Source organism: Mauremys mutica, chromosome 11, assembly GCF_020497125.1.
Source record: "Mauremys mutica isolate MM-2020 ecotype Southern chromosome 11, ASM2049712v1, whole genome shotgun sequence".
Taxonomy (NCBI): Eukaryota; Metazoa; Chordata; order Testudines; family Geoemydidae; genus Mauremys; species Mauremys mutica.
The window spans coordinates 8,196,714-8,219,108 of NC_059082.1; the positions used below are offsets into that span (position 1 = coordinate 8,196,714).

General features: G+C 43.3%; 1 protein-coding gene across 2 annotated transcripts in view; it reads left to right on the plus strand.

Moving 5' to 3' along the window:
* ADAMTS17 (ADAM metallopeptidase with thrombospondin type 1 motif 17) overlaps nt 1-22,395 on the plus strand; it is a 268,096-nt gene that overhangs the window by 79,493 nt on the left and 166,208 nt on the right. For both annotated transcript variants that reach the window (XM_044980674.1, XM_044980672.1), the window contains exon 8: nt 16,653-16,758. In XM_044980674.1, the coding sequence (XP_044836609.1) occupies nt 16,653-16,758 (106 nt within the window). The remainder of the gene's footprint in view (nt 1-16,652; nt 16,759-22,395) is intronic.

Below are 22,395 nucleotides of genomic sequence, written 5' to 3' on the forward strand. Positions count from 1 at the left end.
GGGGTTTTCTCTTATTCTTATTTGTTTTGCTGTAGACCCCCTTCTTGTGGACATGGTGGAAGTAGTGAGTCTTGGGAGGGATTTGAAAGAGAAGTGGGTCATGCCTTGTTGAAGAAAACGGATTCAACTTGAAGGAGATTGAGCGATACACAGACCAAAGTGAGTGCCCCAAAGTTACAAATTAGAAGTAATGCAGTATAATTGCCCCTTGCTGCGGCCATTCTCAAAGGGTAGATGTGCTGTACTAGTCCTCAGTGGAAGCCTGAGGGTTCTTTATTTTTAGATAGATCTATTCAAACATCCTCCTCGCTGCTTGGAAGAGTTCGCCATAGTCTTGGCTTATATTTAATGCTTTTGTGACCAGACAGCGCATCCCTCTATCCAGTTGGTGAGCAGTGCTGTGTGTCATTGAAACCTATGGACGTACTCCCCTTACCTGACCGCTAATGGAAGGGTTGCAAAATCTAGCCCTTTATTATTTTTCTCCCTTGAAAATGAGAAGCTGTCTCATGTAACGATTGTATTTCCTTTGAGCCAAAAAGTGGCATCATTGCTCACGCCCTGCTCTCACTCTCCCTGTCCTAGTTTGCTATAAATCCGATCAGGAGAGTGGCCATAAATCCTCGAATTTGCCCTTACTCGGGTGAAACTCCTAGTGGAGGCAAAGAATGTTGTGACTTAGAAAGGAACAAGTAGGCTCTGAAGGTGCCAGTCTAGCCTTGCAAGCTGCATGGTTGCGCTGCCCGAGGAGCAGAACAGGGGCTGAATTAAGACTTGAAGTATCATGATTTGCTACCTGCTTTCCCCTTGTTCCAGGAGCAGCAAGCTGTGCCAGCCCTTATCCCGGTGCAGTTTATCTCCCACTCTGTGCCAACTTAGCTGTGCTGGCTGGAGTATTTTGGGGGGTGAAGACAACTCTGCATACACTCCTCCCCCACCTTTGCCTGCCCAGTCCCTACACAGGAGGGAAGTAGCTGCCTACAGAGCCGGTCTCCACACTGTGTAGAGGGACAAGAAGGCCCCTGACCTTCTCTCACTCCCTTAGACAGGTGTGAATACCTGCTGGTGAATGATCCTTGAGGGCACAGTCTTCAGCTGCAGTGAGCTCATGCTTGGAGCAGTGGGGCGGGACACACACAAGTGGCACGAAGCCACCTTTCCTCCTCTCCTGATCCTGGGGCCAACCGAGGCTGCATTGGTTCCTGGCTCAAGCCTTGTATGTGTTCATTTAAGCCAGTATAACAACAGAGCTCAACACCACCAGCTAAGGATTAAAACTCAGCTGGGAGATCCCTGCGTCTAGTGTATTATTTTACAAGTAGAAGGCTAGTTGGCACCCAACACAGAAAACCTCATTTCGCCTCCCAAGTCTGCGGTGTGGAAAGAATATCATCAAGATCGTCATGTAACAGATCCTCCACATGTGCAGAAGAATGTCATCATTTTCTTACTCATTCTTCAGTGGTCTCTCTATTGATGCCATAAGTGGAATTTGCAGCAAGCGTTTATTTATTTTTCCCATGGCTACCATTTCGGAAATCAGCGTCCTCCTTAATTCTGTTGTGTCGTGTGCATTTAGCAACCCAAGGTCTGATTTAATGGAACTACTTCTGGCAGTAAGCGCCACGCCTGATGGTCCTAGGAGGGTAGAGCCCTTAGTCAGTTGGTTTTCCCAGATCAGACAACTGCTAGGTTAGGTCAGTGCTTAGCAAAACAGAGGCGCTAATCCAAGAATTGCCAAAAACGTTTGCCAGTGTATGTGTGAATTGGCACCTTGACAAGTCGAAGCTAGGAGAGTAATTGGCTTTGTAAGTCAGGATGTAGAAAACGTAATTGAGAAGTAACACAGAAACAATTTGGAACAGCATCCGTTCAAAGATTGATCATTATGAATCATCTTGTTGGGCTGGAGCATCTCTGCTCGTCGCCTGAGCTACTCCTGTTTTGCCAAGAGGGCGGCTTGACATGCATATGATGTCTAAAAATAAAGTTCACTTCAGACATAAACAGCTCTTAAAAGAATTGATCTGTACAGTTTCTGACAGTAGTATAACTGCTTTGCTCTGTCGTTCTTATGCCTTAAGAACATGAAAATGGTTTCACCAAAAGATACAGAAGTGTGCCTGTTGTCAATATAGCACAAGGGCTAGAACATCTGTTGAGAAACTTCTACAGCTTGGGCTTTAAATTGAAGAGCTCTGTAGATACTAAAAGACTATTGCTAATAGTCTAGTTGTATATTGTTTAATGTGATTGCAGAAATGACCATTGCTTATGCACCTCAGCAGCTCCCTGGAAAGTGGATATTTTGGTTCAGTGGCAAAGATTTTTTAAAAGGCCCTATTGATTTATCCTTTGCACCTTTCCTCGCAGTTTCGTACAGCTTGCAATTATCGGGTGCATTTCCTTTAAAAAGAGAGACAACTGGAACTGAATGCTGCATCCTGATGATGTTGCCTCTAAAGCAGATGCTGTTTGGTACAGAATCGCCAGATTTTTTTCTAATTTATTGCCAAGTCTGACCTTCATTTTGGAAGGGAATATTAGGGGATTTGAAGCCTCTAGGATTCATACTGGTGAATTCCACGACTCTTTGTTTAGCAGTCTTGTAAAAAGTCTCTGATTCGACCCCTTTCCTCGTTCCCCTCATTTCCTCCAACCAGGGCACATTATTGATACAGATGGTCTTGACAAATTGCAAGGAAAAGCTGACAAATTGGAAAGTGGAAGCCACTGAGCTCATCTTACAGAGCACAAGGAAAATAGTCTCCAAGCTGATTTTGGAACCCAGAGCAGTTTGCAGAGCAGCAGCTTTTGGAAGCGCCAGGGGTGGTTTTCCCTCTTCTCAGCAGAGTGTAGAGTTTAAGGCGAAACAATGGAGAATATGGTCTATATTGACAGCAGAACCTTATTGCTACCAATGTTGACTAAGCAACAAAAAAGAGGTATGTGGTATAGTAACTAGCAGATGGGCCCCGTAGTCAGGAAGCCTCATGCTGATCCTGGCTCCTCCTTTTATCTTGGATAAGTCACTTATCCTCTGTCTCAGTTTCCCCACTTGTAAAATGGAGATCATGCTTGAACATCTCAAATGAGAAGGATAATTGCTTAATGATTGTAACCTACTCTGAGTGCACATAACAAGGTTGGGCCAACACCAGCTCCTCAAATATGAACCCAGTTACATTTCAAGGTAGGGTTGGGATTCTGGTTCAGAATCCGTCCCAAAACTGAAAGGGCCCGTTTTCTTCAGTTCATGTTACGATGCTCCTGAAATCTTTCAAGAGCAGTAGCTCTCTCAAGATGTCTGCCAGTTTGGTCTCAATCTTGCGAGAAAGCGATTTTGGTGCCGTGTAGGCCTGATTCACTCTTCCCCCAAACCCAATCTCTGCATCATCTTGGCCTCTTTTCCGCTCCTTCTCCATAGCCCATCCCTTGCTAATTCTGTCATTTCCCTCTTTAACTTCTCCAAATCCACTATTACCTCACTGTCCCTGTTGCTGAACCCCATGTCCGCTGAGAATACTCTAATTCCTTCCATCAAGTCAGTCCAAAATCCTGTTACTAAAAGCCTCTTCCCTTCCAATCACATCGTGCCCCATCACTATCGACTCTCTTCCCAATCCTTTTGCTTTACCGTTCACTCCGTCTCCTATTTCCATTATGCCTTCTACCAAGATTCCCTGTATGCCTAGTGCACTCTTTGTTCTCATCCACTAATCAACCTCTTCTCTCCTATGTACTCTTCCTTTCAAACACTCTTCCCTTCCTATCCTCCTCATTTGTCATGGTGCAACTAGTGTCATGTGTCTTGTCTTACTTAGGCTGTAAATCATCGGGGAAGGTAACATCATTTTGTGTGTGTGAGTACTGAGAGCATGCAAACTTTAATTACCACATAGAGGTAGCTAAATACCTGGATCTATTATCTGGATTCCTCAGTTCATTGCCAATTCTTATTGCCCTTTTCGTATTTGCTCTCTTATTCTAATGAGATTGGAGCCAGAGACAATAGAGGTTGCATATTAATTTGTGCAGGTGTATGGCTTTATTGCAAGCTGGGGGTGCTCCAGCCCTCCTGAAAACCAGGCCCCTTTCTCGCATGGCAGAATATGGATTTAGCTACTTAGCTTTAGGCATCCATGTATGGAAATCTTAGCTTGATTTGACCTGTTGCTCCTTAAATGTCCAAAGCTTTAAACGTAGCAATAATAACTGAAATGCAAAGCAGAGCTGTACTTATCTTCTGCTTGAGATCTGCTCTCAGCAGCACCTTGGGCTCCCATCTCTCTGGGATGGAAGAGGGGAAGGGTTGTTTTGGAATGTGGCGATTAGCACATCAAAGTTGAGTAAACATTCCGGGATACCCTGCTTCCTGTGTTCTGGGTAATTCTGTAATTGAGGGACTCATACTGTCATGCCAGATTGAGTGGATTTATTAACTGGCTGTTGTCAAGGGAGGCGGTGGTCTGCAGAGGTAAGGAATACCTTTAATGGGATGGGGGATGTCACGGTGAACAAAGAGGAGATGTCAAACAAATGGGGCGTTGGTTTGTCTCTTTGCTGAGCTCTTGGATCTCATGTTTTATCCCCAGGAGTATGGCTTACTGAGCCTGTAAGCTTTCTTGGAATTACTTTTAAGGGAAGGATTCTCCCCACCCTCACCCCTTACCCCCCATTCGCCAGCTTGGTGAATATTTTTTCCTATGGCCTTGTGTTCTGACAAACAATGTAGAATGTTGTCGGTAACTAATGCTGTACGGTTGAGACAATATTCTGAATAACGCACTGTTGATAATACAGCATGTTCTGTAGGTGCAGCACTGGTGTGCTTTAGTTAGAGATTGGCCTATGCTGGTTAGAAAAGTTAGGAACTTTAGGACATCTGCCCTACTGTCCTTTCTTCAGTGGAAATGGTACCTTAACATGACCTACCCATCACCAACCAGTTGAGAAGTCTCTGTTGCTTCAGACACTCCTTCTTCCAAGTAAGAGTCAGTTCTGACTTCTCTAGCCTCATCTAGTTCTCTCTGTTAGGGGGCATGGCTGAAACCCAAGACCTTGGGGGTGAGGAAGGCTGGTGTATGCTAAGGAGAATCGTGAAGGGATTCTAAGGGCAGATGCAGAAGAGACAGTGGAGAAGAAAAAGGCCTAAAACTGGTGTCTTTAGCTCAGGGGGGTCAGATTACGGTCTCAGCTATACCAGTGTAAACTTGAGTGACTCCACTGACTGCAGTGGCTTTGCTTTGGGCGTACAACAGTAGAATCTGGCTCTTTGTCTTCAGTTTTATGCTACCCATGGTGAAGAACACTTGTCCTAGAGGCCAGGAGAGAGTCTTGGGTTCCACGCTCCTTTAGAATGCCTGGGACATACCTGCGTAAATCACGAGAGGCTCACGGAAGTCCGTTGGTTTGCACAGGTGTAAAGCTAGAGTGAGATCAGAAACAGATGCCTTTGGTGTTTGCGGGCTTGTTTGTAGGTGAGCATGTCTGTGAATGAGCAGGTAATCTGTCCATGGGTTCTGAAAGTCTTACGGAAGCACAGGAGGGAGCAGAGGGAAAAACATAGCATGGCAGGGAGACAGTAAACAAAAGCAGTAGATTTGAACAGGGACGTCGGGGATGGGCTCCAAGCACTAGACCGGGGTAGGCAACCTATGGCACGGGTGCCGAAGGCGGCACACGAGCTGATTTTCAGTGGCACTCACACTGCCCGGGTCTTGGCCACCAGTCCAGGGGGCTCTGCATTTTAATTTAATTTTAAATGAAGCTTCTTAAACATTTTAAAAACCTTATTTTCTTTACATACAACAATAGTTTAGTTATATATTATAGACTTATAGAAAGAGACCTTCTAAAAACGTTAAAATGCATTACTGGCATGTGAAACCTTAAATTAGAGTGAATAAATGAAGACTCGGCACACCACCTCTGAAAGGTTGCCGACCCTGGCACTAGACTAACTGGAGTACAATGGGTGACAATTAGGGAAAAGAAAGGAGTGGCAGCAAAGCATACCCATAACCTTTCATAGTTTGCACTGCCCTGCTTTCCTTATGAGGATCACAGTGTTTTACAAACATGACTGAATCAAGCCTCACGGTGTTCATGTCAGCAGAGACGTATAGGGATTGCCCAGGGTAACACAGCGTGTCTGAATCTAGCTCTCCTGATTAGAACCCAGATCTTGTGATACATACATTGTCCAGGGCTTTAAGCACTAGACCCAACTTTCTGACAGCTGTGGATGTTTCAGTCTGCAGCTATCTTTCTGTACTCTTAGCTAATAAATACAGTTTATTTCCTTTAAAGGCAGTTTTCTGTTAGCATAATACCCCTCAGGACACAGTGTCCTATCAGCTCTAGAAACATCTGCTTTTTACCCATAGCTATTATCACTGTGAACGTCAGGGAAGGCTTATATTACTTAGTTTGTAATGAAAATCACAGGATTCAAAAAGTAACCACACTTCCTTTTTAAACCATTTATTTTCCTTGCTGGGATTTCAAGGTTGTGACAACAGTTGTATTTAATGGAAGTGACAGTGTTTTCAGAGATAGAAGGAAGATGAGTTTATTGGGACCCACATGACGACAGTCAGTCCACAGGGAAGTTGTCTAGCATTCAGTGTACTCTCTAGAGCTAGTGAAGTGGTGTGAAGTTCTGGAGATTGCACTGACTTTTAGAGGAGGAGCAAGGTTTCTGTAAAGATCACATTGAATTTTGGGATGTGGCACGTTGCCTAGTGGTTAGAAGGAATAGGCACTCAGATGCCATGGTGATGGACACCTTTATAAGAAGATAGTTAGTTAGTTAGATACAGCAGTGAGTAGGGAGTCCCTGGTTCTGTTCCCAATTGTACCACCAACTCACTGTATGATATTGTAGGTAAACCAAGGCACAATGATCAAAGGACTCATCTGTAAAATAGGTGTAATAATATTTGTCTACCTCACAAGGAAGAGGTAGGGATTATTTAGTCAATATTTTTGAACACCACTTTGAGATCCGCACACATAAAGTGCTCTGTAGGGTGCCGTAGAGTAGGTCTTTGTACCCCCCTGAGACCCGACTCCAAGTGTCGAGTTGGGTGTAATTGTTACACATTTGGGCTCAGTTCAGGTCGGGTAGTCTCTTATCGCTGAGTGTGCCGACTACTCTGGATCCTTTCAAGATGATCCAAACCAAAGGGGACCCGACTACCAATGTTGGGTTGCAGTCAGGTATGAAAACAACTCGACGCTCTTGGGCTCATGTTGGGTTTGGATTGGCTGTGGTCTAGTCTGGTTCAGGTCAGGCTTTAAAATTAGACCCAAACAGACCCCTACCGCAGAGCCGAAGGACTGGACTGTACAAAGTTTAAAAGGGCTTTCCTCTATGATGTGCTCCTACTGACTGAGATGGTCTCCTTTCTGCAGTAATGCTCAGACATATCAGGGGCCCACGGTTTAAGTTTTAGAGCAGCACTAACGGCTCATTGAAAGCTAGTCATGGAGTCTTAAGTACTAGGGCTGGCTGGAAAACACACATTCTGTTTTGCAAAAAGGTCAAGGTTTTGAAAAATCTGTTTTCTTTCCTAAACAAAGCTGAGACCTTTCAAAATGTTTCAACAAGCCCAGGCAGGGGCTTGATTCTGGGATGTCCGAGACCCAGGTTGAAATTCTTGGCTGATTTGGAGCATGAAGGTGAATCTGGGTTTTCTGCATTGCAAGTGCCCTAATGAGCAGGCTGTTGGCTACTCTGGGAGCAGCTCTCTCTCTCTTTTCTATCTTGGACCTGCCAAGTTTGTTGAAACTGAGATTTCCACCAAAAGTTTCAGAATCAACGAATCGGCATTATCCAGGAAACAAACTTTCTGTTGAAAAATTCCCAACCAGCTCTACTCAATACTTCCCCAAATGTCCCTTCCTCCCAGGGCCGGCTCCAGAGCCCAGCGGGGCAAGCACCCGCCTGGGGCGGCCCTTTCCCGGGGGGGCGGCACGCTGGGCCGGCGGACCTGCCGCAGTCATGCCTGCGGGAGGTCCACCGGAGCCCCGGGAGCAGCGGACCTGCCGCAGGCATGACTGCGGTGGGGAGGCTCGGCCGGCGGCTCCTGTGGACCTCCCGCAGGCATGACTGCGGACGGTTCGCTGGTCCCGCGGCTCGGCTGGACCTCCCGCAGGCATGCCTGCGGCAGCTCCACCGGAGCCGCCGGACCAGCGAACCGCCCGCAGCTGCGGGAGGTCCAGCCGAGCCGCGCGACCAGTGGACCCTCTGCAGTCATGCCCGCGGGAGGTCCGCTGCTCCCGCGGCTCGGGGGCGCCTCCCGGGCATGACTGCTTGGGGCGGCCAAAAACCCAGAGCCGCCCCTGCTTCCTCCACCACCTCCAAGAAAGAGTTGTACTTACAGTATTGCAGCCTTACAACTAATTGGCGGGGGAGGAGGGGACTGGGACAGACAGTGGGGCTATCTGCTGTGTCACGAAATGAAATAAAACAGAAGAAAACTGATAGATCCATTGCCAGTGCAGATTGCAGATCTACAGTGCAGATCCATTGCCTATGCACTCTGAAAACTTGCTTATTTCATGGCCTACCTTCCCTTTAAGGGTAAATGTATATTTATGTAGGAGACTATTTGGAATCTGCTGTTCCTGACTGCTTGCAATGACAATGGCTTGCATGTTCCATTATATGAGACAGCTCTGTTTTTAAAAAGATGATTTTCTGAATAATTTTCGCTACTTTCAGAACATTGTAACTTACTCTGTGTAGGGCGTTTGGCGTGAATATTTCTTCCTACCCAACCACAGCCGTCTCCTGTGCATTGGAAACTTGCATTGTAATTTCTCTTCTTCTGGTTCATAATGACTGTATTGTTTCCAGTGTGGTTTTCATTAACTCCAGTGACAATGAAAATTGTTGCTAAGGCAAACAGTTTCCTCATGCGAATGTTAAACTGTAATGGAAACCATGTTGTTACTGCAAGAATAACAGAAATTGACATCTAAATGACTGACCAGAACTAAGCCAAATTAATGTGTGCTGCTAAAACTGCACCGCTGGCTTTGAATTAGCATATCCTCCTCAAATGAGGAGAGACCTGTCCCCTCTACCCCTTCTGGATGGTCCCTCCCAACCAAGGCTTGGGCTCACTGGTGATCAGTGATGGTTGAAATTGCACTGCCACTGCTCAGGCTGTACTTTGGCGCTTGGTGCTGTACACACTGGACAGGAGCCTGAGCGGGTGCTCTTTTTCTGATTCAGGTCCTGCCATGAGTATTTCTAAATTTAGAGGAAGCATTATCCACTGACGCGGGTTTTCAGGGCGGATCTCGGTTCTGTTTCCAGCTCAGATGTGTCAGCTAGCTTCTCTGTACCTTCCCTTCTCCAGCTGTCGAATTTAGCTGCTTATCTCGGAGGAAGTATAAGGCTCTATAGAAGAGAGAATTACTGTTATGATTTATTATTAAACCTTGCAGTCAGGGAGAGCTGCTCCTGGTGAATTACCTAATTGCACTTTTACACGCAGAGCAGATCATTGAACAGAGGAACAGTCCATTGCAATGAACTGTGCCTCTGATCTTCCTGGCCAGGACCTTTAGGTAGAGGGAAGAATAGAATAGACAGAGGCTGCAAAAAAAGCCTAGTTGTGACAGTCTGGGAGCTGCTTGAAGAGAAGAGATATGAGAGGGTGTGTAGAATAATCACATTTAAGTAACAGCAATTTCAGGGAATTGAGGGGTAAAAAATGATGGCTCTGTATTTAAGCATGTGTGCACCTCCGACACTGATGCTTTGAGCAGGCTGTCCCTGTTCTGTGACTAACCAGCAATTCGTGTTTTAGGGCAGTGGTTCTCAACTAGGGGTACACAAAGGTCTTCCAGTGGGTGCATCAGCTCATCTAGATATTTGCCTAGTTTTACAACAGGCTACGTAAAAAGCGAAGTCAGTCCAACGCTACAGTTTCATACAGACAATGGACTTGTTTATACTTCTCCATATACTGTGCACTGAAATGTAAATACAATATTTATATGCCGATCGATTTATTTTATAACCGTATGATAAGAATTAGAACATCAGCAATTCTTCAGTAACAATGAGTTGTGACACGTCTGTATTTTTGTGTCTGATTTTGTAAGCAAGTAGCTCTTAAGTGAGCTGAAACTTGGGCTATGCAAGGCAAATGGCTCCTGAAAGGGGTACAGTAGTTTTAAGGTGACCAGATGTCCTGATTTTATAGGGACAGTCCTGATATTTGGGGCTTTGTCATATATGGGTGCCTATTACCCCCCCATCCCCTGTCATGATTTTTCACGCTTGCTCGCTGGTCACCCTAAGTAGTTTGGAAAGGCTGAGAGCCACTGCTTTAGGGCTTTCAGCCTACCACCTTCCACCCGCAGCAAATGCACTGGAAAAAAACGCAAAGAGCAGCCCAGGTTTTTGTAAAGCAGGCGTGCTGTGTCAGGAGGGGACGAGCAGACGAGAATGTTAAGAAACAGAGAGAGCAGTTGTAAATCAGAAGTTTGCAAAGTTAAAAGCAGGAGTACCTGGGCAGTTTGCTTGCTGGGAGAGCTGATTAGTCATTCCCCAGTTGTCAGCAGTAAGCCCAGTATATATCATTCTAGGATTAATTGGGGGTAAATGCCTCGGAAGTTTACATCCTCCAGCTCTTGCTAGTGATCACCTTGGCAATTATGTCATGTCCTAACTACCTAATTGAGCTGGTAGGAGGAAAGTAATCGTTCCCCTTGGAAACACTTCTAGAAAAGGTTTCATTAGCTGGCAACAAAGCTAACAGCTGCGAACTGTTTACATGTGACAACTTTTTGGATAAACCAGAGTTTACACAGTTGTGTGTGGTTTTCTGTTGAAATCTAGATAGCATCATATGTTCAAACCCAAGTTCAGAAGTTACATACTGTAATTATGCAGTTTCCTCGGGGGAAGAATGGAAAAAAAAAAGTTAAACTAATGCTTCAAAATAGCACTGGCTTTACTCTCCCTTTTGTACTGATGTTCCTGTTTCAGCATTTTTATTATTAAAAATGAAGTCGTCGTGGCTGTTAGGGGTGAGTGAGCTGGTTTGGATTGCATAAGAACGCTCCATCCGTCTCCCGTCCAGAGATTATCTCCACACTTGCCTCGGAACGGTATGAGGTTTGAAAAAGTTCAGTTCACTTATCTCCCCCTTTTTTCATTTTCACACACCTCTGGCTTCCAGCCAGGGCCAGAAGCAGACTTGCCAAATGACGGGAAGCCCTTCTCCTAGTATTCCCAGCCTGGCTAGCCTCAGCATGCCAGGAATTTCATGAGTGAGCCTGAATACATGATGTTTCTAGTCTAATTTTGGAGACTCAAGAGGCTCAAATAAGAATCTTACTCTTAGGGGCTTAATCAAACATTTTTTCCTCATGATATTTTTTAGTTATAAAAAGTCAAACAAGATAAGCATTCATCCATTGCAAGAGAGAACCTACATTGTACAGAATCCAGCCACACAAGGTTGTACCTCAGCTGTGATTATACTTCCATTAGGTCCGATGTTTCTCTAGCCAGTGTTGTTAATATAGAGCAGCATATGGCATGTGCTAGAAATACTGGATTACAGTTGACTGTATCAGATACGTTTATGGAATAAAGAACTCTTGTATTCATTTATGGATCAATATTGCATCACTGCTTACATTCTGAACTAAGAGTTTGAATCCAAATATATTGGTCAAAATTATCAAACTAGAGTATCTAAAGTTATGATCCTAAATTTCTAGGTAATAGAGACACTCAGTGTTTTTTATAATCAATTTTTGAGTCAACATTTTTAAAATTTTAATTTTTTCCAACAGCTCTAATATTGATCCTCCAGAAAGACTCTGGAATCTGCAGGTGCTCCAAGCCTCTGAAAGCCAAAACTTTTATTTAAGATTCATATGGATTTAGGTGACAAACTTTCTGCTATCTGCTACTCTGTGTTCATACAGTGCCTACCTCAATAGGGCTCTGAACTTGGTGGGTCTCTAGGCACTACTGTAATAACCATAATTAATAATAATGATGATGTAGCTTTAGGTCACCCCAGTTTTGGAATGTTGGTCATTGCCAATATTGTATAGTGGCCGAATAGAATCCGTGTGGATACTGGGAACACTTAATCTCTTTACTTGAATCATTTTATTCTCTCGGCCATCTGTGTTTACATATCCTTAATCACTGGCAATTCTCTAGTTTTCCACTATATAGTAACGAGGCCTTTAGCACATTACAGTGCTGTTGCTGATCACTTCCAGTAGGGGTTAGAATTGCTGAACAGCCTTCCAGCTTCATGGAGGATTGCCATTTGAGGCCTCTACATTGTGTTCAACTTTTTAATTGAGATTTATCCTCTTAATTTATTGCCAAAAACTATAGCTTTTTCTACCAGCCCACATCATCCAAATATAGCAAGGGTTCTCAAACTGTGGGTCGGGACCCCAAAATGGCTGGCTTTAGACTTGCTGGGGCCCAGGGCTGAAGCTGAAGACCGAGCCCCACCATCTGGGGCTGAAGCCCGTGGGCTTCGGTTTTGGCTCCCCAGCCTGAGGCGGTGGGGCTCGAGCTGGCTCAAGCTTTGGTCCCCCCCTCCTGGGGTCATGTAGTAATTTTTGTTGTCAGAAGGGTTCACGGTGCAATGACGTTTGAGAACTGCTGAAATATGGTAATGTTGCCCCACTCCATCCTAGAGCAGCACTCTCAATGAGCCCCTCATTGTGAAATTTAAGTGGTATCAGAATCTAAAGAGAGAATCATTTAAAACAATCTAAACTTGCTTGTGTGTCGGACCATTGAGATGTAGACGTGATATTCTCATGCAACAGATGTTCCATGAAGTTATGATATATGTTATCTTAAAGACTTGGCTAATTTGAGGAGACATATTTTTCTACTCAAGATGGATAATTGGGAGATTAACGGGGAAGATTCAGGATTAGCGATCTGAACGAAAAATTGTCTGGCTTTTAAGTAACTCCATTACTTTGATCATTTCACTGTCAACTGTACTTGCAATTGTTGAAATGTTCTCAAAACCTTGGGCCAGATTCAGCAATGGTGTATTTCAGTAGAGTAGAATCTGCTTACAACAAGAGCTGAATTTCATCCCACATCTTTTTATAAATGCCTTATTATAGTATCTTGATTTCAGCTGACTGCCCCGAGCACTGTGCCATCCAGCTGTCAGTTTATATTCTAGAATTATTCCATGCAGGATGGTGACAAGACCTCTCAGGAGTGGAACGGAATAGTCTGTGTGGCTTCCGTCATGCCATATTGTTTCATCGCAGCAGTTCCTGGTAACAGGAGTCGTATGCTATCTGAGAGGAAGTATGCTTCTTAAACGGTTCTTACTGAATCTATCTTTAAAAGCAACCTGGTCATTAAGGGTATTTCGCAAACTCACATGTAGTACTAGGGATTCTGTGCCAGCTGATAGACTTCTTTCTGTGGTGACCCCTCATCCGTCCATGCTGTTGTGATTGTTGTACTCGCACTTTAATTCTATTTATCTTATCACCCCAGTAAAAGATCAAATCTCCTCTTTGGTGTCCTTACATATTCTCTTAGTTCTCACTATAGATAACATGTGACCTGATCCAAAATCCACTGAAGTCAGTAAGTCTTTCCCCTGACCTCAGATCAGGTTCATGAAGCCTAGGGATGGAATCCTGGGCCATTGACATGAGTGGGAGTTTTGCCATTGGGTTCAGTGGGGTCAGGATTTCACCCTAGGTACTTAAACTTTGTAATTCCAACTGAGAGTTTGAGCTCTGCCCCAGGGTGATACATTGAACTTTCCCCACACAGCTGTGTTAAGTTTTAGCTGATTTATAAGAGATACAATATGGTAATTCTTCATGGAGCCAGAGCCCTTACTTAGTGTAATTCCCAAGTAACTGCCTTTGGGATGAGAGCCTTTTGAAATCCTACCTGCTGCTGTCTTTGGCTTGAGCATGCTGGTACAAAAAGGGGGCTACTGGCACAGCAATGTCTAGTCCTTCCTTGGTCTGCCAGAGCCTTGATTTACCAACCGTCTGGGCCTAGTGCAATGTCCAACTTTTCACAGTTATTGTGGCAGAAATGGGGCTGGACTGAAGACTCTGCGGGGCCTTACCGTTAGGGGCCAATTCTAGAGAGGTCCTGCCCGCAACAGAACAGTTGTCTTTCTCTCTCGTGGGTCAGTTGGGGGAGATCATACCAGGGGTGTGCACCTCTTGCATGGCATGAACCCCAGCTACAGGGCGACTCCCAGGGACAATACAGAGAGGTGGAAGGTGTGTGTCTGTGTGTGCATGCACGTGCATATTAGGGGAGTACAGAGGGCCCCAAAAGTCTGCCATTGTGGACCCTCCAGTCCCTTGCCCCCATGGAAAGTGGGGCTGGCAATCCGTCAGTGACACATACAGCATCCCTTCTGCTGGAGTAGCAACTGCAGAGCAGCCCAGCAGCCTGGACAAAGGATGCCTCCTCCTCAGCACCAACCGAGTTATTCAGATACTGGGAGAGGATTTAAGAATTCAAAAATGCAGTATGAGGCACAGATCTGCACAAGCAGAGGGTGGCCTGGCTCATCTGATACATCCTTTCCATCTCCATCTTCAGTGACTGTGAGCTATTCAGTTTTCCCTTCCTCTGACCCAAAGCCTTGCAGCTAATCTTTAATTCCACACTTTCCATTGTTGGTTTTACAGTAAACTAGAATTTTCCCAAACTGCCCCTTCCTGTGTGCAGAAAATATTTAAATATTTCCAGAAATGGTTGATTCCAAGTAGGCTGAGAAGGAGTAGACTGTAATCAGTGCCATCTGAGTGCATGGTGGTGGACTTAAATATAGCGAATTATCTATTTCTCCCTTCAGAAGAATTAGAAGCATGGGATATGTTGCACACATCTACATGCTATGCGGTTTTCTTCTCCCCTCAGCTCTGTGGGCTAAATTGTCATTCCCTTACTTTGAATAGCACATTGCACCATAGATTTCCCCATTGATTTCAGTGGGATTACTTATAAAGTGCCATTCTATGTGAGAAGAGGTTCCAGAATCTAGTCCGATAGCCATTGATTGCCAAGAATAAAATAGGAATTTATGCTGATTTTATTTTTTCATCTGCTAGAAATCTGGACTTTTACACTCAGTACATTTTGAATAAGTTCTCCCTCCCCCATTCCCACTAATAATGCAAACATTTAAGTCAATTACCCACCTCAGCATTCCATCCAAACCCCCCTTGCACATAAATAGCGATATTATTTGTCGAAACTCATACAAATAGGAAAGGACATTTTCCAAACCGAATCATAAAGTTCTACACAATTTCTGTCCTGATAAACTAAGACACGGTGTGCTTTGATGATCTGAGTTAAAATATGGTCCTACTTCTATAGCACAGTTGCTGTCATTGTTTTACTCTAATTATTAAAGGCAGCTGAACCCCAAGCCACCTCTGTGTGGGAGCAGCACTTAACAGCAAGTAAATAGATCCCTTGTCTCCTGGTTTTAAAAAAAAATAAAATAAATCTAAGCCTTGAAAAAATTAAAATGCAATTATTGAAGGTCTCTGCACTTCCCCTTTCCCCTCGCATTGTGCAAGATCCTAATTAAAGTGGAAATTTGATCCTCAGCATTTAGTTAGCTGCATGTTATTTGGGAAATCCTGCTTTGCATGCAAACACTTGGAATGTTTTTATGGGATTTCAGATTTGCCTGTCCAGCAGCGGTAGCCAAGGAAAAGTTTTGACCACACAGGGCCATGTTCCACTGTAGCCCTCAGTCTTTGTACAAAAATCCCATTGATCTAACTGGGAGCTCACATTGCAGAGAGGTGAAAAATGCCCTACAGCCATTACTGGGGCCCAGTCCTTTAAACCCTCACTCATGCAAGCAGCCCCATAGAAGCTAATGAGAGTACTCCTGTGAGTAAGCATTTGCAGGATCAAGTCCTAAATTCCACGAGAGCATTAGAAGATTTTTGTCACCTCCATTACTTTGTTCTTCATTGTATATAGTGTGCCAGCTTTCCTGACTCTGACCCCATCAGTAAGCATGAGAATAAACGGGCAACAAAGGGAATGGTTAAGATCTTTCTAAGGAGCTCTGGTTGTATTGTTTAATTGTGTTTCTCTAGGAGGATACTGTAAGTGAAAAGAAAATTCCACTTAAAAGCCTGTTGAGGACACCCAGCAGTGCCCTGCCAGTTGCTACAGGTTCTAGAGAGAAGCTCACCTGGACTTCTGAGTCCCTACTAATGATAGGGTGACTAGACAACAAGTGTGAAAAATTGGTATGGGGGTAGGGGATAATAGGAGCCTATATAAGAAAAAGACCCCAAAATCGGGACTGTCCCTATAAAATCAGGACATCTGGTCACCCTAACTAACAATTAAATATATTTTCCAGCAAGGGGGAACATGCCTAATTTGAATGGCTTCTATGTGATGAAAAAAATAGGCTGGAACATTTCACTCTGAACGAGGACGGTGAACAAGATCATCAGATGAGTTTGTGAACAAATTGCTGTACTGTTCTCACGTCCTGCATCATTGTTTTACTGCTTTGTGGCTGGCTGACGTCTCTGTTTTGAATGTGTGAGACATTTTGTCAGCACTGATGGGAATGTTCTCTGTGTCTTTTCTGCAGGGATCGCTTACCTGGGAGGTGTATGCAGTGCCAAGAGGAAGTGTGTCCTTGCTGAAGACAATGGTCTCAATCTGGCATTTACCATAGCACATGAACTTGGGCACAAGTAAGAGTTGACTCTTAAATATGGCATCTGTAAATGGAGGAAACTTATGTTGCTGCCTTGATTTAAATTCTCACAGGTGAAATTACTGGTTTGGTGTGACTGTTATGATCTCCTAACTCCAGTTCATCTCAGGAGCTGATAAATTGATGAACTGCTTAATTTTTAGGATGCTTTAGAGTAGCCATTTCAGTGCACAGAGATCTTTATTGTTTGACCCGTCACACATACTTAAATACCATATTTAATGCAAATAGTAGAAAGAAACCTCATTAGTTGAGATGATGGATGATAATTCTTAGGGACCAATTCTATTCTCATTTACACTTGTGCAACTCCATAGACTTTAAAATCAGTGGAATTACTCCATATTTATATTGGTGTAACTGAGAGCAGAATTTATCCCTTATACACATAGGGCAAGACTTTGAAAAATGGGTGTCTAAAATTAGGCTTCCAGGTACATATTTAGGCACCTAAACAATAGTCTGACTTTTCAAGGGTGCGAAGCACCCAGCAGCTCCACAGTCCCCTTACTTAGGTCCCTAAATATGCACTTAGGTGCCTACATTTAAGAGCCTTGTTTTGAAAATGTTGGCTGTGCTGCTTTATGTATTCATAATACTGTCCAAGGATGGATCTGGGCATAGGACTCAAGACTTCCCAGACTGTGTTCTCGAGCGCTCTGCCTCGTGATGCTAGTAGTCTCTTGTAGCATTTTTAATAAAGTCCAGGTTTACTCCTATAGAATAGTCTTCATGTAACATGTAGAGATGTAGGGCGGAAGATAAGTATGAAAAATAGAGGTGGGCCCAGCCAAATTCAGATCTAGAGCCACACTTTCCCAAGATGTAGGAGTAGTCAAAACATAAGAACGGCCGTACCAGGTCAGACCAAAGGTCCATCTAGCCCAGTATCTGTCTACTGACAGTGGCCAATGCCAGGTGCCCCAGAGGGAGTGAACCTAACAGGTAATGATCAAGTGATCTCTCTCCTGCCATCCATCTCCATCCTCTGTCGAACAGAGGCTAGGGACACCATTCTTTACCCATCCTGGCTAATAGCCATTTATGGACTTAACCACCATGAATTTATCCAATTCTCTTTTAAACACTGTTATAGTCCTAGCCTTCACAACCTCCTCAGGTAAGGAGTTCAACAAGTTGACTGTGCGCCACGTGAAGAAAAACTTCCTTTTATTTGTTTTAAACCTACCGCCTATTAATTTCATTTGGTGACCCCTAGTTCTTGTATTATGGGAATAAGTAAATAACTTTTCCTTAGCCACTTTCTCAACATCACTCATGATTTTATATACCTCTATCATATCCCCCCTTAGTCTCCTCTTTTCCAAGCTGAAGAGTCCTAGCCTCTTTAATCTTTCCTCATATGGGACCCTCTCCACACCCCTAATCATTTTAGTTGCCCTTTTCTGAACCTTTTCTAGTGCTAGAATATCTTTTTTTGAGGTGAGGAGACCACATCTGTACACAGTATTCAAGATGTGGGCGTACCATGGATTTATATAAAGGCAATAATATATTCTCAGTCTTTATTCTCTATCCCCTTTTTAATGATTCCTAACATCTTGTTTGCTTTTTTGACCGCCTCTGCACACTGCGTGGACATTTTCAGAGAACTATCCACGATGACTCCAAGATCTTTTTCCTGACTCGTTGTAGCTAAATTAGCCCCCATCATATTGTATGAATAGTTGGGGTTATTTTTTCCAATGTGAATTACTTTACATTTATCCACATTAAATTTCATTTGCCATTTTGTTCCCCAATCACTTAGTTTTGTGAGATCTTTTTGAAGTTCTTCACAATCTGCTTTTTTCTTAACTATCTTTAGTAGTTTAGTATCATCTGCAAACTTTGCCACCTCACTGTTTACCCCTTTCTCCAGATCATTTATGAATAAATTGAATAGGATTGGTCCTAGGACTGACCCTTGGGGAACACCACTAGGTTACCCCTCTCCATTCTGAGAATTTACCATTAATTCCTACCCTTTGTTCCCTGTCTTTTAACCAGTTCTCAATCCATGAAAGGACCTTCCCTTTTATCCCATGACAGCTTAATTTACGCCTTTGGTGAGGGGTCTTGTCAAAGGCTTTCTGGAGATCTAAGTACACTATGTCCACTGGATCCCCCTTGTCCACATGTTTGTTTGACTCCTTCAAAGAACTCTAATAGATTAGTAAGACACGATTTCCCTTTACAGAGACCATGTTGACTATTGCTCAACAGTTTGTTTTTCTATGTGTCTGACAATTTTATTCTTAACTATTGTTTCGACTAATTTGCCCGGTACTGATGTTAGACTTACCGGTCTGTAATTGCCGGGATCACCTCTAGAGCCCTTTTTAAATACTGGCGTTACATTAGCTAACTTCCAGTCATTGGGTACTGAAGCCGATTTAAAGGACAGGTTACAAACCTTAGTTAATAGTTCTGCAACTTCACATTTGAGTTCTTTCAGAACTCTTGGGTGAATGCCATCGGGTCCTGGTGACTTATTAATGTTGAGTTTATCAATTAATTCCAAAACCTCCTCTAATGACACTTCAATCTGTGACAGTTCCTCAGATTGGTCACCTACAAAAGCCAGCTCAGGTTTGGGAATCTCCCTAACATCCTCAGCCATGAAGACTGAAGCAAAGAATCCATTTAGTTTCTCCACAATGACTTTATCGTCTTTAAGCACTCCTTTTGTATTTCGATGGTCAAGGGGCCCCACTGGTTGTTTAGCAGGCTTTCTGCTTCTGATGTACTTAAAGAACATTTTGTTATTACCTTTGGAGTTTTTGGCTAGCTGTTCAAACTCCTCTTTGGCTTTTCTTATTACACTCTTGCACTTAATTTGGCAGTGTTTATGCTCCTTTCTATTTGCCTCACTAGGATTTGACTTCCACTTTTTAAAGGAAGTCTTTTTATCTCTCACTGCTTCTTTTACATGGTTGTTAAGCCACGGTGGCTCTTTTTTAGTTCTTTTACTGTGTTTCTTAATTTGGGGTATACATTGAAGTTGGGCCTCTATTATGGTGTCTTTAAAAAGCCCCCATGCAGCTTGCAGGGATTTCACTTTAGTCGCTGTACCTTTTAACTTTTGTTTAACTAACCCCCTCATTTTTGTATAGTCCCCCCTTTTGAAATTAAATGCCACAGTGTTGGGCTGTTGAGATGTTCTTCCCACCACAGGGATGTTAAATGTTATTATATTATGGTCACTATTTGCAAGCGGTCCTGCTATAGTTACCTCTTGGACCAGGTCCTGCGCTCCACTCAGGATTAAATCTAGAGTTGCCTCTCCCCTTGTGGGTTCCTGTACCAGCTGCTCCATGAAGCAGTCATTTAAAGTATCGAGAAATCTAGTTTTAATTGGTTCCAACAGGAGAGTCAGCTGTGAAGTTCACATCCAGATCCAAATTTCCGTCAAAGTTCAGGTGTGTTTCAGTCCAGGTGGTGGTCACACTTTTCTGTCTTAATTTTTTTTTTGCAGTCATTTGGGCAATCAAGTTGACTATTCACTGCAGTCAAATTTCTGAAGCAGATGTGAAATTGTTCATGGAAACTGAATTTTAGATTTGAATAGGTAGGAGGTGCTTTCACACTCATTCAATTGGGACAGAAATAATTAATTTATCAGATCAGTCACAACTGACACACTTTGAACACTGACTCTGGGATAGTCGTAAGGAACATGGTCAATTCATAGTTAAACCAAGATTTGCAAAACAAAATCTGTCAGATACTTTCAACTAGCAAAATCTCAATCTGCTTGTGGTGTCCCATGTGCAAGATAAGAGGCTAAAGTCACTGGGTAAGTCATTTGTATGAGCTATTCATTCATCTCTTCCCTTTGATAATGGAATTGTAATTTGTTCAGATTTCCACAATCTGTTTAATTCAGGTTTAACCCATAGCAAGTTATCAACGTTTACTGCCTAACAAAATTAAGGTTCACATGCATGCATGTGGGCTGTGAACCTTTTCTCCCCTTCCCATTAAAATAAAACTGATTGCATTGTGTCTCAGCTACCCTCTTTAGTGTTTAGGATCAAACATTTCTGCCGCTAGCTGCTCTCCTAAATGGCAGGAGTGTCTTGATGAAGTCCCACTATTGTGCCCTTTAGGAAGAATCTGTTTAGAAATTCTTGATTGAATGCTTATAGCCTCCTCCTTCTTATGTTCCTGTTGAATATTCATTACCTACAATAACAGATATTTGGTAGCTAAGCTAAAGCCAGTAAATCCTGTTAAGATTCTGGCCAATTCTGTTCCACTGTATATAATTGTTTAATGGAATCATGTGGACAATGACAACATTAAAATGAACCTCTTATTCACCCTTCAATGACATCAAAAGCACCTGAGCCAACCCAAGGGTAGTTTTAGCAGGAGAAAGGAAGAACGTTGGGTTTCCTTTTATTTAAACCACATGCCAAGCTGTTAAACTGATTTGAAGCCTAATTTAAGGTTAATTTATTAAGGGAAATTCAGCACTCATTTTGCAGTGGACCACAACCAGAAGGAGAGGATACTTGGACTGTAGGAAGTCCAGCTATGTGAAAAGGGGAGCAAATGGCCCACCCCTGGTGTTTACCAAGGTTCCTACTAATAGTCCCTTGTAAAAATTATTCTGTGTAAATACATGGTGTGACGATTCATATATGTATGTAGATCAAACTACTAAGTTCATTTTGTTTTGTAAGCACCATTTTGGCTGTAAGACTGTCGGTCTCTGCCCTATTATCTTTTTGCCTTCATCTTGTACTGCAATTCCAAGACAGAGGGCAAACAATGCAAAGCAATCAAAGGTCATTAACTTGGAGGGTCTCCTATTCAAATGCAAGCATCCTTGGACAGCAAGCTTCCTTTCCGGTGAGCCAGTAACCAAGCAACAAATCACCTGAGAGCAGACCTTGAGTGCTTATGGGGGGGCTTTGAAGCTGACCAGAAGCGTCACCTGATACAAGGGGTTTCAACTTTATAAAAGGAGGAGTCTCTCACCAGCCATTTTAGAGAGAAAAGGGACCAAAAATAGGCAAGACAGACCAGGGGGAGAAGGTGGAGAAGAGGGTTCTAGGACCCTGAAGAGACACTGTTCACATCCCAAAGGGGTTTGGGTGCAGGGTTTTGTTGTTTTTCAGTAGCTGTGTATTGCCTGTGTTGTCTCAGAGTGAAGTGTACGTACAGTAGAACCTCAGAGTTACAAACATTAGAGTTACGAACCTACCAGTCAACTACACACCTGATTTGGAACCGGAAGTACGCAATCAGGCAGCAGCAGACAGTACAGTGCTGTGTTTAAATTGTAAACTACAAAAAAAAAAAAAAAAAAAAGGGAAGTTTTAAAAAAAAGAAAAGAAAAGAAAAAAGATTTGACCAGGTAAGGAAACTGTTTCTGTGCTTGTTTCATTTAATTAAGATGGTTAAAAGCAACATTTTTCTTCTGCATAGTAAAGTTCCAAGCTGTATGAAGTCCATGTTCAGTTGTTAACTTTTGAAAAAAAACAACTATCCCGTTTTGTTCAGAGTTACGAATAACCTCCACTCCCGAGGCGTTTGTAACTCTGCGGTTTTACTGTAGGTGTTTAGAAACCTCTTTGCAGAGGCTGTGTTCCTTGATGACGCT